General features: G+C 42.2%; 1 protein-coding gene across 3 annotated transcripts in view; it reads left to right on the top strand.

Annotated features, from left to right (window-relative positions):
* SYNE2 (spectrin repeat containing nuclear envelope protein 2) overlaps nucleotides 1–12,013 on the top strand; it is a 196,753-nt gene that overhangs the window by 149,720 nt on the left and 35,020 nt on the right. For all 3 annotated transcript variants that reach the window (XM_065838733.2, XM_065838734.2, XM_065838731.2), the window contains exons 92-99: nucleotides 518–646; nucleotides 1,191–1,345; nucleotides 1,691–1,838; nucleotides 3,019–3,113; nucleotides 4,234–4,468; nucleotides 5,876–6,070; nucleotides 6,822–6,947; nucleotides 8,687–8,842. In XM_065838733.2, the coding sequence (XP_065694805.1) occupies nucleotides 518–646; nucleotides 1,191–1,345; nucleotides 1,691–1,838; nucleotides 3,019–3,113; nucleotides 4,234–4,468; nucleotides 5,876–6,070; nucleotides 6,822–6,947; nucleotides 8,687–8,842 (1,239 nt within the window). The remainder of the gene's footprint in view (nucleotides 1–517; nucleotides 647–1,190; nucleotides 1,346–1,690; nucleotides 1,839–3,018; nucleotides 3,114–4,233; nucleotides 4,469–5,875; nucleotides 6,071–6,821; nucleotides 6,948–8,686; nucleotides 8,843–12,013) is intronic.

Here is a 12,013-nt window from a genome sequence, read left to right as displayed (position 1 = left end):
ATTTTTGTTCTTCTCCCTGACCCAAAGAAACCAACATAGTGAATAAAGAATTTGAAATCCAGCCCCAGTTATTTTTCTGCACGGAGCTGATGCAACCTGCACCGCCTGAGCTGTAGGCACATGGGAGCAGCCCCTGCATGCAGCTCAAGGGAAGCTCATTTTCACAAGTTCCTTCGCTCTGATAAATTAAGTTCTGTCTTTCCAATTTCACAATAAATCAAACAGCCCAAGGCTACAAAAAGGTATCACAGATGCCCCTATTCCATCCAGATAGAGGAGTCTCTCAGGATTTAGAGATTAAATTTCTTGTTCTCTGCTTCGGCTTAAATTTTCCCCTTATCCAGTGCACAAACTGAAAAAGTTCAATTGCCGAGTTATGAATACATTGGAATTTGGATTTAATGTCTGTTTGTTTTCCTGATGATAACCCCTTATTGCTCTTTTTTTTTGTATACTGGATGTATATATGGCTGAATAATAAATCGTAATTAATGTAAATATGCAATATTCACTCTAGTTCAATCTTTCACAACTGGAGGATTTCAAGAAGTGCCTGGAAACGCTGGAGGATCACGTCAAGAATTGCACAGACACCTTCGATAGTCTCTGTCTAGAGGGAGAAACAGACAACTCGGAATTGCTCTTGGTATGTTTGAATTCCCAAGTACAAAACGATACATACTCAGGATTTAAGTGTCTGTAGGATACCAACTCTCACCTATTTCAAACAATTTCTGTCCTAAGAATCATAGTTACAGAGTAACTATAATCTCATCCAAAACACAAAAAGCAGTGATTTAAGTTCATAAAAATTCTAGGTGTGCATAGCAGGCCAAATGTCTGCCTGGGGGGGAGGAAGCTCACGTAGATCTGGGGTTGATGGGAGATCTTTTCCCCCAGCTTTGCTCTGGAGCTGCCCTGTTTCCCTCAACATAGGCTACAAGGTAAATCTGCACATACCAGCTCTTGAGTATCTGTTCAGTACTGTTGGAAAATTAGGCCCTATGTAAGGGAATTGTGACCTTTTTGTTTCCTATATTCTTTGAAGTTAGCAGAGAAATGTTGGGGTTTTTTGGGTTAGCATTTTGGATGCATAACATTCAGATGCTTCCTACAGAAGAGGCTTCTTTATTGCTTTGAACGGAAAGAAAGGCTGTAAATTTTTTGCAATTTTTTTTTTTTACTTCCAGAATCACACACTGGAGCTTGCTGCACTTTCTCCCAGCATAGAGAGTTTGAATGAAGCAAGCATTAAACTGCCGCTCAGTGACTTCACCCTGAAGAAGATGCAGAGCCTGACTCGGCAGTGGAGTCAGAAAACAGCAGCTGCTCTGGAACGCTGCAGGTCTGCGATGCAAACCAAATACCACTACTAACCATTGGCTTTTCTGTGAGGAAAATCCAAACCAAATTAAAGCACGGGAAGCCTTGCAGTCTGTTCTCAGCTTTCTCAGGGGGTTTCCAAGTTGAATTCCTGCCCTTTCAATTTACTCCAAGTTATTCAGTGGCTATTTGTATTCCAAGTCACTTGAAGAAAAACCTGGATGTTCACAGGGGAAGAAGGTAGCAAAGTGCCAAGCAAAACCCTGTTATGTTAGTATTACTAACCACCACGTTAGACCATATGCAAACACACCCAGAAAAACAAGCACCAACACAACAGTATCTGATGACTTCTTTTGTTTTACAGTATACTTGAGGGAGCTCAAAATGATGAAAAGAAATTCTTTCAGAAATGTGAAAACTGGATGAAATTCCTAGAAAAAATGAAAGAAGCCTTAAAAACAAATATTCCAGGACGGTTTGAAGAACTACAGGAGCAACAGAGAGTGTATGAGGTAAAGCTAACTAAAGATTGAAGCATCTTCTTGAATGATGAAGGTGGGGGAAAACATCTAGAAAATACTATGCCTTTTGAAAGTAGATCTGACAGAGTTTTACAGAGCATTTCACTCTTGAAATGTGGCCTTGTACTTATTCAGAGGAAAATAGTGAAATGTGAAATCCTCTTCCAAAATGGATGGATCCCTTTTTGTAGGGATCAAACCTTTAGGAGTGCATCCTCAAGTGTTGTGTCGTTGAAGTTCTGGATTTCTCCAACCCTGAGGTTACTCACCTGAAGACGTGGCAACTAGCTGGGCAGTTTGCTGGTGATCTGACAGGGACCTTACCAGTTTCTAAAAGAAATGTATTTAAAACAAAACGTTTTCACAGCATATTTCCATTTTGACCAGTTGTTAAATTTTGGTGGAAATCTGTTTCACTGGTATTTTCCAAACTCTTACTGTTTGTTAGAGACGGTGCTTCACACACGCATGACAGCATCCATCCAGAGGAGAAGGCACGTTGCATGCGAGCAGTAGCATGTGGATGCAATTCTAAGCAAAGTGTCTCTCTGTAGACTTTGTCCTGGTGGTTGGGGGATGGAAAACCAACCAAAATACAGAAAAAAAAATCAAGTGGTAAATGCTAAACATCTGTTAGGGTGAGCTTTGTGCTGCCACAGTGGACCAGAGCTTCACACTACCTGAGGTACTGCTGCCAGTTCCACAGGGGGTTAAGTCCCTGCATGTCAGTGATATTCGTTAGGATCCATAGAAAGCTATTTTCTCTCTTTTACTTAGACCTCTCCATTCATTGCAATGAAATTATTTATAGAATAAACTTTTGCTCATTGTGATAGAGTAAATTCACCCTTATATGTAGCTTTTTTATACCTTTTCAATGGGTTTCTGTCTAGATTTTGTTTCTCATGAATGAGTCCCACAAACTTCAGGCTTCAGATTACCTGCAACATACAGCTCCTGGTGGGTTCTGTCATCACATATGTGCAAGTTCCTTCTGGTATCCAAAAAGTGTAGAATCTTTTAGAATGTATTTGACACTAGCACTTGAAAATAATAGAGCTTTCAGTATTTAAAACTAAATACATCTGTCACTTGAGAGGAGCAGAACCAGCTTTCATAGCAAAAATTGTTCAGTGAATAGTTAAAACTTTTGTTCTCATGGTATTTTCAGATGCTGCAAACTGAGATTTCCATAAATCAGCAGATATTTAATTCTATCATAGCAAAAGTTCTACTCTCCTTGGAAACTGGAGAAGCAGAGAAAAGGTAATTATTTGTTTTTCTCCCTAAGATCCTGATAATTCAGTGAATGTGCTCCCTTATTTGGAGATGGTATGAATCTTTGCTGTCATGAGGACATAAACACAAATTCTTGACTGGGTTCACTCTTTAAATAACCCTCTGGTTCATTTTGCAAAAGTGTGAGGAGGTGCAATGAGAAAGAAACACAGATGTCCTGGCCAGATTGCATTTTGGATAGTAACTGGATGCTCTACCTAACAAAAATAATTGCTCCTGAACAGGAGGCTTCCGTATCTACTGCTTCCCTGCAGTTGTGGAAACTGTAACTGTGACGGAGAAGCCCCCCTCTTACAGAGGGTAATACAGATGCTGCATATGAAGAATCTTTTCTCTCTTCCTAAATCTCTCTACTTTTTAAACTGCAGAGGTGTGAGACTGTTCATGTTGCCCCTGGCACACACAGCAGGGCATTGAGTCATCAGCCACACAAAACATATGGGAGCTAAACCTGTTCTTTATCAGTATCATCTTATACTTTTCTCTTAATCATGTAGAGTGAGAAGCAGCAATATTTGTGAGCAGAGGTTCAACTGCCTCAGGCACTTGTGCTGCAAGGACATTGCCCCTCTCTGCCAGAGTTGGCGTAACCACTCCAGCTAGATCTGCTGGATCACCCAACCATGTTGTAGGAGGGGCCAAAAACTGCTTGAATGGGTTCAATAACAACACAGAGCCTTTTCACTTTGCAGTTAGGTCCCACTGCTGTAATATACGATGATGGTAAAAGCACAGATCAATTTTGCAGAGAATTGGAGATCTTGTCTCACTTGCATCGACCACCTTCTTCTTCAGATAAATGTTTAGTGCATATTGTTTCTGTGATTGCTGTGCTATATATGCTGCTCTACCACAACAGCAAGAAAGACGCAGCATTATCCATTCTTGTGTCATGTAAAAGTGTTTTTTTGATTACTTGAAAGATGGAATACAGGAAGGAGGGCTGAGTTTAGAGCTGCATAGGGCTTTTTGTGTAGTTGGGTGTTGTAATTGGAGCACAATATTGCAAATGGGAATCCATCACAATTATTGTAAAATATAGCCTCGGGGTCAAAATATATTAACACTCAACACTTGCCATCCTCAGAACAGAGTTTATTTCAAAGCTCACATTGCTGAAAGAGCAGTGGCAGAATGTTATCCGGATGGTTCAGCAGAGGAAGAAAGATATCGACGGACTTGTGAGTCAATGGCAGCTCTTCAGGAGTTCCCTGCGGAGCCTCAGCAGATTTCTTGCTGATACAAACAGCTTCCTCGCACCTGTGAAGAGCCAGGACTGCTACAGCCTTTACCAGCTTAGAAATCTAATTCATGATTTCAAGGTACTGTTGTTTATTTTTCATAAATCTAAAATCTTTGTTTTTTCTCAGACAGAAACAAGTTCTGTCCAGTAAGGTAAAAAGCTTTAAAATCACATGCTTTTGGGGGGAAAAAAAAAACTGCTGACATTTTTTCGTAAAGCTGAGCACAAGTGAGAAAATGAGAAAACAAGTGACACTGTGAAGAGCTCGTTATAGTCGGTAACTTCCTGGTCAACATTGTCATTTAGTAGCCTTCTATGCTTTAAAAATATCACTGAAGTGAACACGGAAATGCGGGGTGCCAGGGAGATTCAGCAGGAACCCTGGTCAGCAGGTACCTCTAGGTCTGTGTGCACCTTATTGCCGTGGCTGCTGAACGCAGGACTCGCAGTTTGCCTGAAGGAAACCGCCGCAGATGTGGCAAGATGGGCCACCTGGGTCCTGCGTGCACAGGGATGGGCTGAAGGTGCCAGGAGGGAGGATAATAAGGCATATGCAAGGGGGTCTGTCCTTGGAGCCACCGCTCAAGGACACGCAGACCTGGGCAGCAAGTTCTGCATTTTACTGCAGTGGAAAAAAATATTTTCCTTTGTTAATTTTGGGTATCTTAGTTTTCCAATTAATTATGCACCTTTTTGTTTTATAAGAAAGCAAAAGCAAGCAGTGAACATGAAGGTTGCTCAAGGCAATCTAAATCCTTTCAAAAATACATTCTTGAACATTATTCACATGGTCCAAGATTTATTGTGTTCCTACACACCTAATGTTGATGGATTAACACATTACCAGTATTCTATTTGGCACTTGCTCAGTTTATTTCATCTTTTTTTTTACCTGCTGTGTAAAGCTGATTTTCAGTAGATTTTAAGTTAGTGCTCATGATTTTCCTTAGTGTGAAAAGACAGAAAGTCTTCTCCCTCCTAGTCCAAGTTGCCCTTCCCTCCTGTTGTTGTTTTACAGAAAGAAACAATGATCATATCTGCTTTTGTTATAGACCAGTTTGTGTTGTAGGCAAATTATTACTGATGGCTTACTTCACTTGGAGTATATAATAATTAACAGAGCTGTTATCTCTGCAAGATTTGTCTTAGTTGTTGATGCTAGAGGTGCTAACAGAATTTGAACAGGGTTTTTTTTGATTCAGAATAACTCAGACAACTGAATTTCCATTTTTTTGTAACTGCTGCACTTTCACTCTATGGATTCAATCTGTGAAAAGCCATTGTAGAGTTATATAGATCAGAAGATGAGATTTCTCTGAAATTAAAAAAGCAGATAGATCTATTCATGACTCTTCCATGAATGTGAGCAAACTAGTGCCTTGTGACTCCCTTTGTGAGTTTTTACTGCTTTCCCAGTGAAATGCTAAGAGTATACTTCTAAAACTTGCTAAGAACAACTTAAACTTAATTTTTTTTTCTTTTAAAGAGTAAGGCAGTGATTTTTCAGAGGTGGCAAGCCATGTACTCCTTAATCATTGATGTCGGGGAGAAGTTACGCACTGTCTCCGATCCCAAGACGAGCGCTTTTCTCCAGGAGGAGCTCAGCCAGTTACAGCAGAGCTGGGGGGACACCCAGGCCCAGCTGGAGAAGGAGAAGATGCAGCTCAGCAGCACTGTCCAGGTAGATGCTGCCCTCAGGGAGCAGCAGCACCTGCTTCTCTGGCGTTGGGTCTCCAGAGCTTCCCCGCCCTACCGTTCCCAGCACTGAGCTCTGTACCAACAAGGCAAATGCTGAGCTGCTGCTCGCTGCAGGGGACTTGGAGGGAAATGCCTGTCACCTGCCATCAGGGCGTGTGGGAAGCTCAAACTGGTCCCCAGTTTCTCCAAAGGAAACTGGGGCTGGCATACAGTTGTTGCTACAATGGATGTTCCCACTCTGATTGTCCTCATGCTCCCCATGGCCTGGAGCCCCTCTCCTGCTTCAGGCTGTGAAGCCGGAGCTGAAATTTAGCTTAGAAGGAGTTAAGATGACTTGTTGCTCCTCCTGTTGTTGCACATCTAAAAAAAAAGGGGAAGCTATATTTATTTCCTTAGAGGAATGAATTTGCTTTCATGGCTAGACAGCATGTCTTAAAATTCAATACTGTCATTGATACAATCCCCAGCCCAAAAACTGTGCTTAAAGCCTCTCATGTTAGAGAAAACAAAATGAGCAGAAGTGTTCTGCAAGGCAAACCTTAAGTATAAGAGAGGGTTCTTCGGTGAATCCATACACCAAATTCTTGTGGGTGGTCCTATGTATCAAAAAGAAAATCCAAATAACCAGAGGACTTGATTATTTCCTTCTGTGGGTTGTAACATATCCATATGGTTCAATATGTCGTTATAAAGTATCTTAACCTTTTATAACTTCCTTGCATCTCTTTGAGCAGAGTTGGGACTGCTGTGAAAAGCAAACCAACGAATTAAAAAGCAGACTGCAAGAGCTGAAGGAGAAAGTAAAAGATCCACTTCCAGTTGAACATGAAGAGCTCTACAAAGCCAAGGAGCACATTAAGGTATTGAACAGCCATACTGTATTTAAATAGATGGAGTCTTTGCACAATACCTGATCTCTTTAAAATCAGTTTTCCCACTTACCTGCCCTTCAGTGATTGCTGCCAGTTGGCAAAGTCCAGCCAACCAAGAAGATTACAAGGAGTAGTTGCGTTTTGGATTCTTTTTCCTGCTTCTGCTCCCTTTCCACAGTCCGAATTTCTAAAAGAAGTAGTTCCTCAAACAAACAGGAAAAATCTCCCTGGTCTCAGCTCAATTGGCTGCTGTCCTAATGGCTGAATGGCTTTTTGTTTTCCAATCCATTTTGGACTGGGAGCTCCTCAGGCAAGAGACCTTATAAGTCTGCAAAGCACCATGCACACCTGCGGGATCTGAGAATAATTAAAGAGAAGGAAAATTAAGAGTAAGGGAGTGGTAAAAGCCCTTGCAGCCCATAGTGCACTAGGAAAATTAAATGGCAAGGAAAGCAACTCCAGTGGATAGGAGACATTCTGTCTGGACTGGTCAGTCTTTCATCATCCTTTTATGAAGTGAATTGTTGACCTATGTAGTGGGAACAAATAAGCTTATTAACAAGCCAAGGCTTTGAACTCATTATCAGCTGTCTGAAATCTTCTTTGTGAGTGCTGGCTGCCTTTCCCACGACAGTGGCCTTGCTGTAGCCCTGGATTATTTGTGAGATGGCAGCACACAGCTCCTGCCTCTTATTCCAGTAAGAGAAATTCAGCCACAGAGGTGTCAGGGTCCGTCGTTAGCTACATTATTGCAGGGATTTGACTGTTGTTAGGATACATAAATGCATGTGTGCACATCTATAGGGCGTAATTTATTTGGAGCTCAGGTAAATTTTAGTCTCAGGTTTGTTTGGTTATTTTTTCCTCCACATTTTTTTTTTTTATGATTTAGATAAGTTACTGGGTCAAAAGACCTGTGACAATGCACAGGGCTTAGACCCAACACATTTCTGACACAAACACAATTTTTTTCCCTTTAAAATGAGACCAATTGGATGCTCTGGAAGAGGGTGCTTTTTTTGTTAGAGGAGCCAATGACACTGCCCAGCAACCGCCTTGCAAAATGGGACATATAGTACCTCATGTGGAATATCCTGTTTCCCAGTGTGTGCAGTGGTGTCTCTGCTTTTTACATGACAATTTTAACACTGATTGGGACAATGCATGACCTTGTTATAAAGGAAAAGGGGATTTGAGGGCATGAAGCAGGAAAGAATGTGTTTGTGTGAATGAGCAGTTTAAAAGCTCCAGGTTTCTGAGAAATCTAATGAAGCGCCTGTGAAATAATTCATTAGAGAGGGGAACAAATTTTCTTTTTTTAGCTTTTAAGTAAATAACCTGAGATTGCAACAAATGGAGGTGGAAAGCAACCTGACCAAAATAATAATTAAAAAAAAAAAGAAGTGGGCATGTTCCTTCCTGGACGTGAAACTCCAAACGCTGCCCTGGAGCTTGGGGAGCTGCAGGGGGTCAGGCAGTGTTTCGGCCCTTTCAGAGGTTCCTGCTGCCCCAGTTGATGAGAAGCAGCTCAGCTCTGGGCTCCAGTGGGCTCCCAGTTGGGCGCTGAGCCAAATTCCAGGGGGGACCCTGTCCACTCCAGCCGGGGAGCGCTGCACAGGCTGCTGCACATTCCCCTCCTCCCCCACCGCCCAGGCAGGGGATTAAGCAGCAGGTTTAGAAAGCAAGAGCTTAGTGCCAAGGCTTGTGCTGGGTGCGCTTCCATGCAGGAGCTGGAGCAGTCGCTGGCGGACTGGGCCCACAACATGAAGGAGCTGCGGGCCATGAAGGTGGAGCTGGCTCACTGCATCCTCAGCGAGGACGTGATGGTGCTCAAGGAGCAAGTTGAACATTTGCACAGGCAGTGGGAAGAGCTCTGCTTGCGGGTAAGTGTTCTGCATCCTCTGGGGCTTTATAATGAGGTGTTCGTGGAACAGAAAACGAGGAGGGGGACAGCAGGCTCACTTTTGCAGCCTTGGGTGGGGGGTTCTCCTGGTGCAGCTGGCCAGGGGTGAAGTTTGTCCTTTGTTTCCTGCAAACAGACTGATGAGATTAAAAAAAAAAATAAAAAAGGCAAAAAAAACCCACAAACAAACCCACACAACCAAAACCTTTTTAACTAGTGAGTGCCTGAACTGCACAGAGCAAAAATGCAGCTGTTTACTAAAATAGCTGGCTTTGTTCTGGGCTGCCAAAGGGAAGGAGGGGGCGAGAGGGATAAACACAGGAATTGCCCGAGGGCATGAAGCAGGGAAGGAAAGGGGGAGGTCTTTGCAATCTGATGTTAAAAAAAATGCCAGCAGAGTTGATAAAGAAAACTTAACTGTGTTTAACCACGGACTTCTTGGGTGTAAACACATGAAGAACTGACTTTTCCGTAGCAGTAAAATACTGTGAAACATTTGCATTCTTTGTGGATTCTTGCAACATTACACTTAATTTAGTGCTGCCTGTAAGATTACTGGGGAACATTTACCAGCAAAGTCACATGAACTTGATTCATTAGGTTATTATGCAGATTGAATGTGTGTTTACTTTGCTCTGTTAACAGGATTGGAAGAAGTCAAATACTTGGGGGTCTTAAGTTACTCTGGATGGCTCTGTATGCTTGCAAGCCAAACTCTTGTCTATCCTTACTCACAAGTCAATAGCTTTTCTCTTACATTTTGTAAAGAAGTATTGAAACAAGTTAGTATTTTGTGCCTAACCCTTACTCAGGCAAAGGTAAAGCAATCCTGGTGGGAATATTGCCAGAGTAATGAACAGCTATGCTTATTTCACAAACTTTGGTGTGATGAAATAGTTATTTTGGGTTTATTTTTTTTTGCGTTGCAACATGAAAGAAGAATTTAATATCTTTGCCTTAGACTGAATAGTTAATATACAACCAGTGTTTTCTCTGTTATTGTTTCTGAACTCTGAAAATAATTCCAGAGACACTCTCCCTCCTCCTGAGAAATATAGGCCGTTATTTTTAAATCAAAATGCCTGAACCATTTTCCTAATGGAAATCTGTAGTTAAGCCTATAAATGAGAGAACTTTGTTTTTCCTTTTCTGGTGAACTGCTGATACCTACTGTTTGAACTGTTGTGAACAGCCCAGAAAATTAAGCTATCTTCTGCGTGTACCCCACTACAGTTTATCCAAGTAGCAATTTCCCATAGTAATTTACTTAGATTGTATTCAAAATTTCTATTTTAATTTCCTGAGGGGACAGCGTTTAGGTTCTTTATCTGAGAGAGAAGGAAGGGGTGCCGTTAATGTGACTGGGTTAGGCACACAAAAATGTGTAACGGGAGGAATCTGTACTGAAATGTTTACACAGCCCTAATGTGTCTCCAGAGAGCCCGCAGGGATGCTCAGCCCTGGACACCGGGATAAGAAAGCAGGATTGTATCCGTTCTGCTGCTGGCACGACTGCTTTGTTTTGGCTAGCAAATTAGAGGACTGTATTGTGTGAAAAGAAATCTGCTGCATAAATGCGGAGAGGTGAAAGCCTTTGAGAGCGAGAGGCGGCTGCAGCTGTCACGGCCACGGGAGCGGGACAGCCAGACGCCTGTGCCGGCCTAGGCAGGGACACGAACACACTGAGTGAGCAGATGCGCTCAAGGGATTAGCATTGACATAGCTGCCTGTGCAAGGTACATGTAGGTCAGACATTTTAACTATTCGCATCAGCAAGTGTCCTGTCCTAACGAATGGGCTGGATGCCTGGGCCTTGATGTTCTTTCAGCCTCCCTTGGGAATGGCCAGATTGCCCCTGCATCACGCTGGGGATGCAGAACTGGAGCTGGTACTGGGACAGCTGGGCTAAGGAGAAAATGCTCAAAGCAAGGCCTGGCTTGAAGAGCTCATGTTCCTAGAAGCTTGTCTGGGAATTTTTGGCTCATTCCTGTTTCACCCCGATCTGTATTGCTTAGCCAGCTCAAAGTTGCTTCCTGCTCTTAAAATCCTGCCTTGACCCGTGCTTAACGCACAAAAAGGGAGTCAGGATCATTGCAGGGTTTAACAGTGGTTTTGCTGATGTGCATAGTCTCTTCTTCCATGGACCAAGTTAACTTGCCTCTGCACATGGAAGATGCTGCAAGTGGTGGAAGAAAGGTGAGAGGTTTACCCCTCTTAGCTTTGAGACTGAGAGTGGGAAGGAGCATCCCAGAACAGAACCCTCATAAGGAGACTTTCTGAGGTCTCTGGGGTCCCCAGGAGACTTCTTCCCAGTGAGAACTTTAGAGATTGTTTCCACGTGTCTCAAGACAGTGCTTTTGGCCTCATCTCTTTGATTAGAGCATCATGAAAGATTTAGAAATCACTTTCACCTGCCCATCCCCTCCTCAAAAAAAAAAAAATAAAAATTTTAAAGGACAAAAGCAACATAGTGCTATATGGTGCTTCCTGTTTTGATCTTGGTGTTAGGTGGAGCTGGTTTTGCTTCTGCACTACACGCTTAAACTTCACTCTAAGGTAAAAAATACTATTAGAGATTAGTCTAGGAGGATCTGTAATGGCATTTTGAAGAGTCATATACTATATAAGGTGCATGTTACATGTGAAGAAGGAACATGTCCTGCCCTGGGGTGATGCTTAGAGTGACCATTCGCAGCTAAGGCAAGAAAAATATTGTGCTCAGTCTTCTTTACACAAGGGTTTTTGCTGAGGGGTTAGTTGTTTGTCTTGTTTTGTTTTAGTAGAACTTGTGCCCTTTTTCACTTCTTCTGTCCCATATATCTTAGCACAGAAATCCGTCAAAGTAGACAAATGAATACAAATACATATATATGGTCCCTAGGCTAGAAATAAGTATTGTTAGCTAGTAGAAGAGTGACCTTGCTTCTTTATGTCATGATGGAGCAGTGGTATTAGCTTTGCTGGATCAGGCAGCATCAGACCTTAATTTCATTGTCTAGATAATTTGTTTATCTGTCCTGGCAAATGTAATTTTGAGGGAAAAAAATCCATAGTTTTCAATAAAAAGGATAGATTCTTGATACTGGTTTTCTTTTTGGAAATTCTCCAAGAACTGGTGAACAAATGGAAAGTAAAGAGGGAGGTTTTTATA

The sequence above is a fragment of the Patagioenas fasciata genome, chromosome 5 (assembly GCF_037038585.1).
Source record: "Patagioenas fasciata isolate bPatFas1 chromosome 5, bPatFas1.hap1, whole genome shotgun sequence".
NCBI classification, from domain to species: Eukaryota; Metazoa; Chordata; class Aves; order Columbiformes; family Columbidae; genus Patagioenas; species Patagioenas fasciata.
Note: the sequence above shows the minus strand (reverse complement) of the source record. Positions and strands in the feature narration are given on the sequence as shown.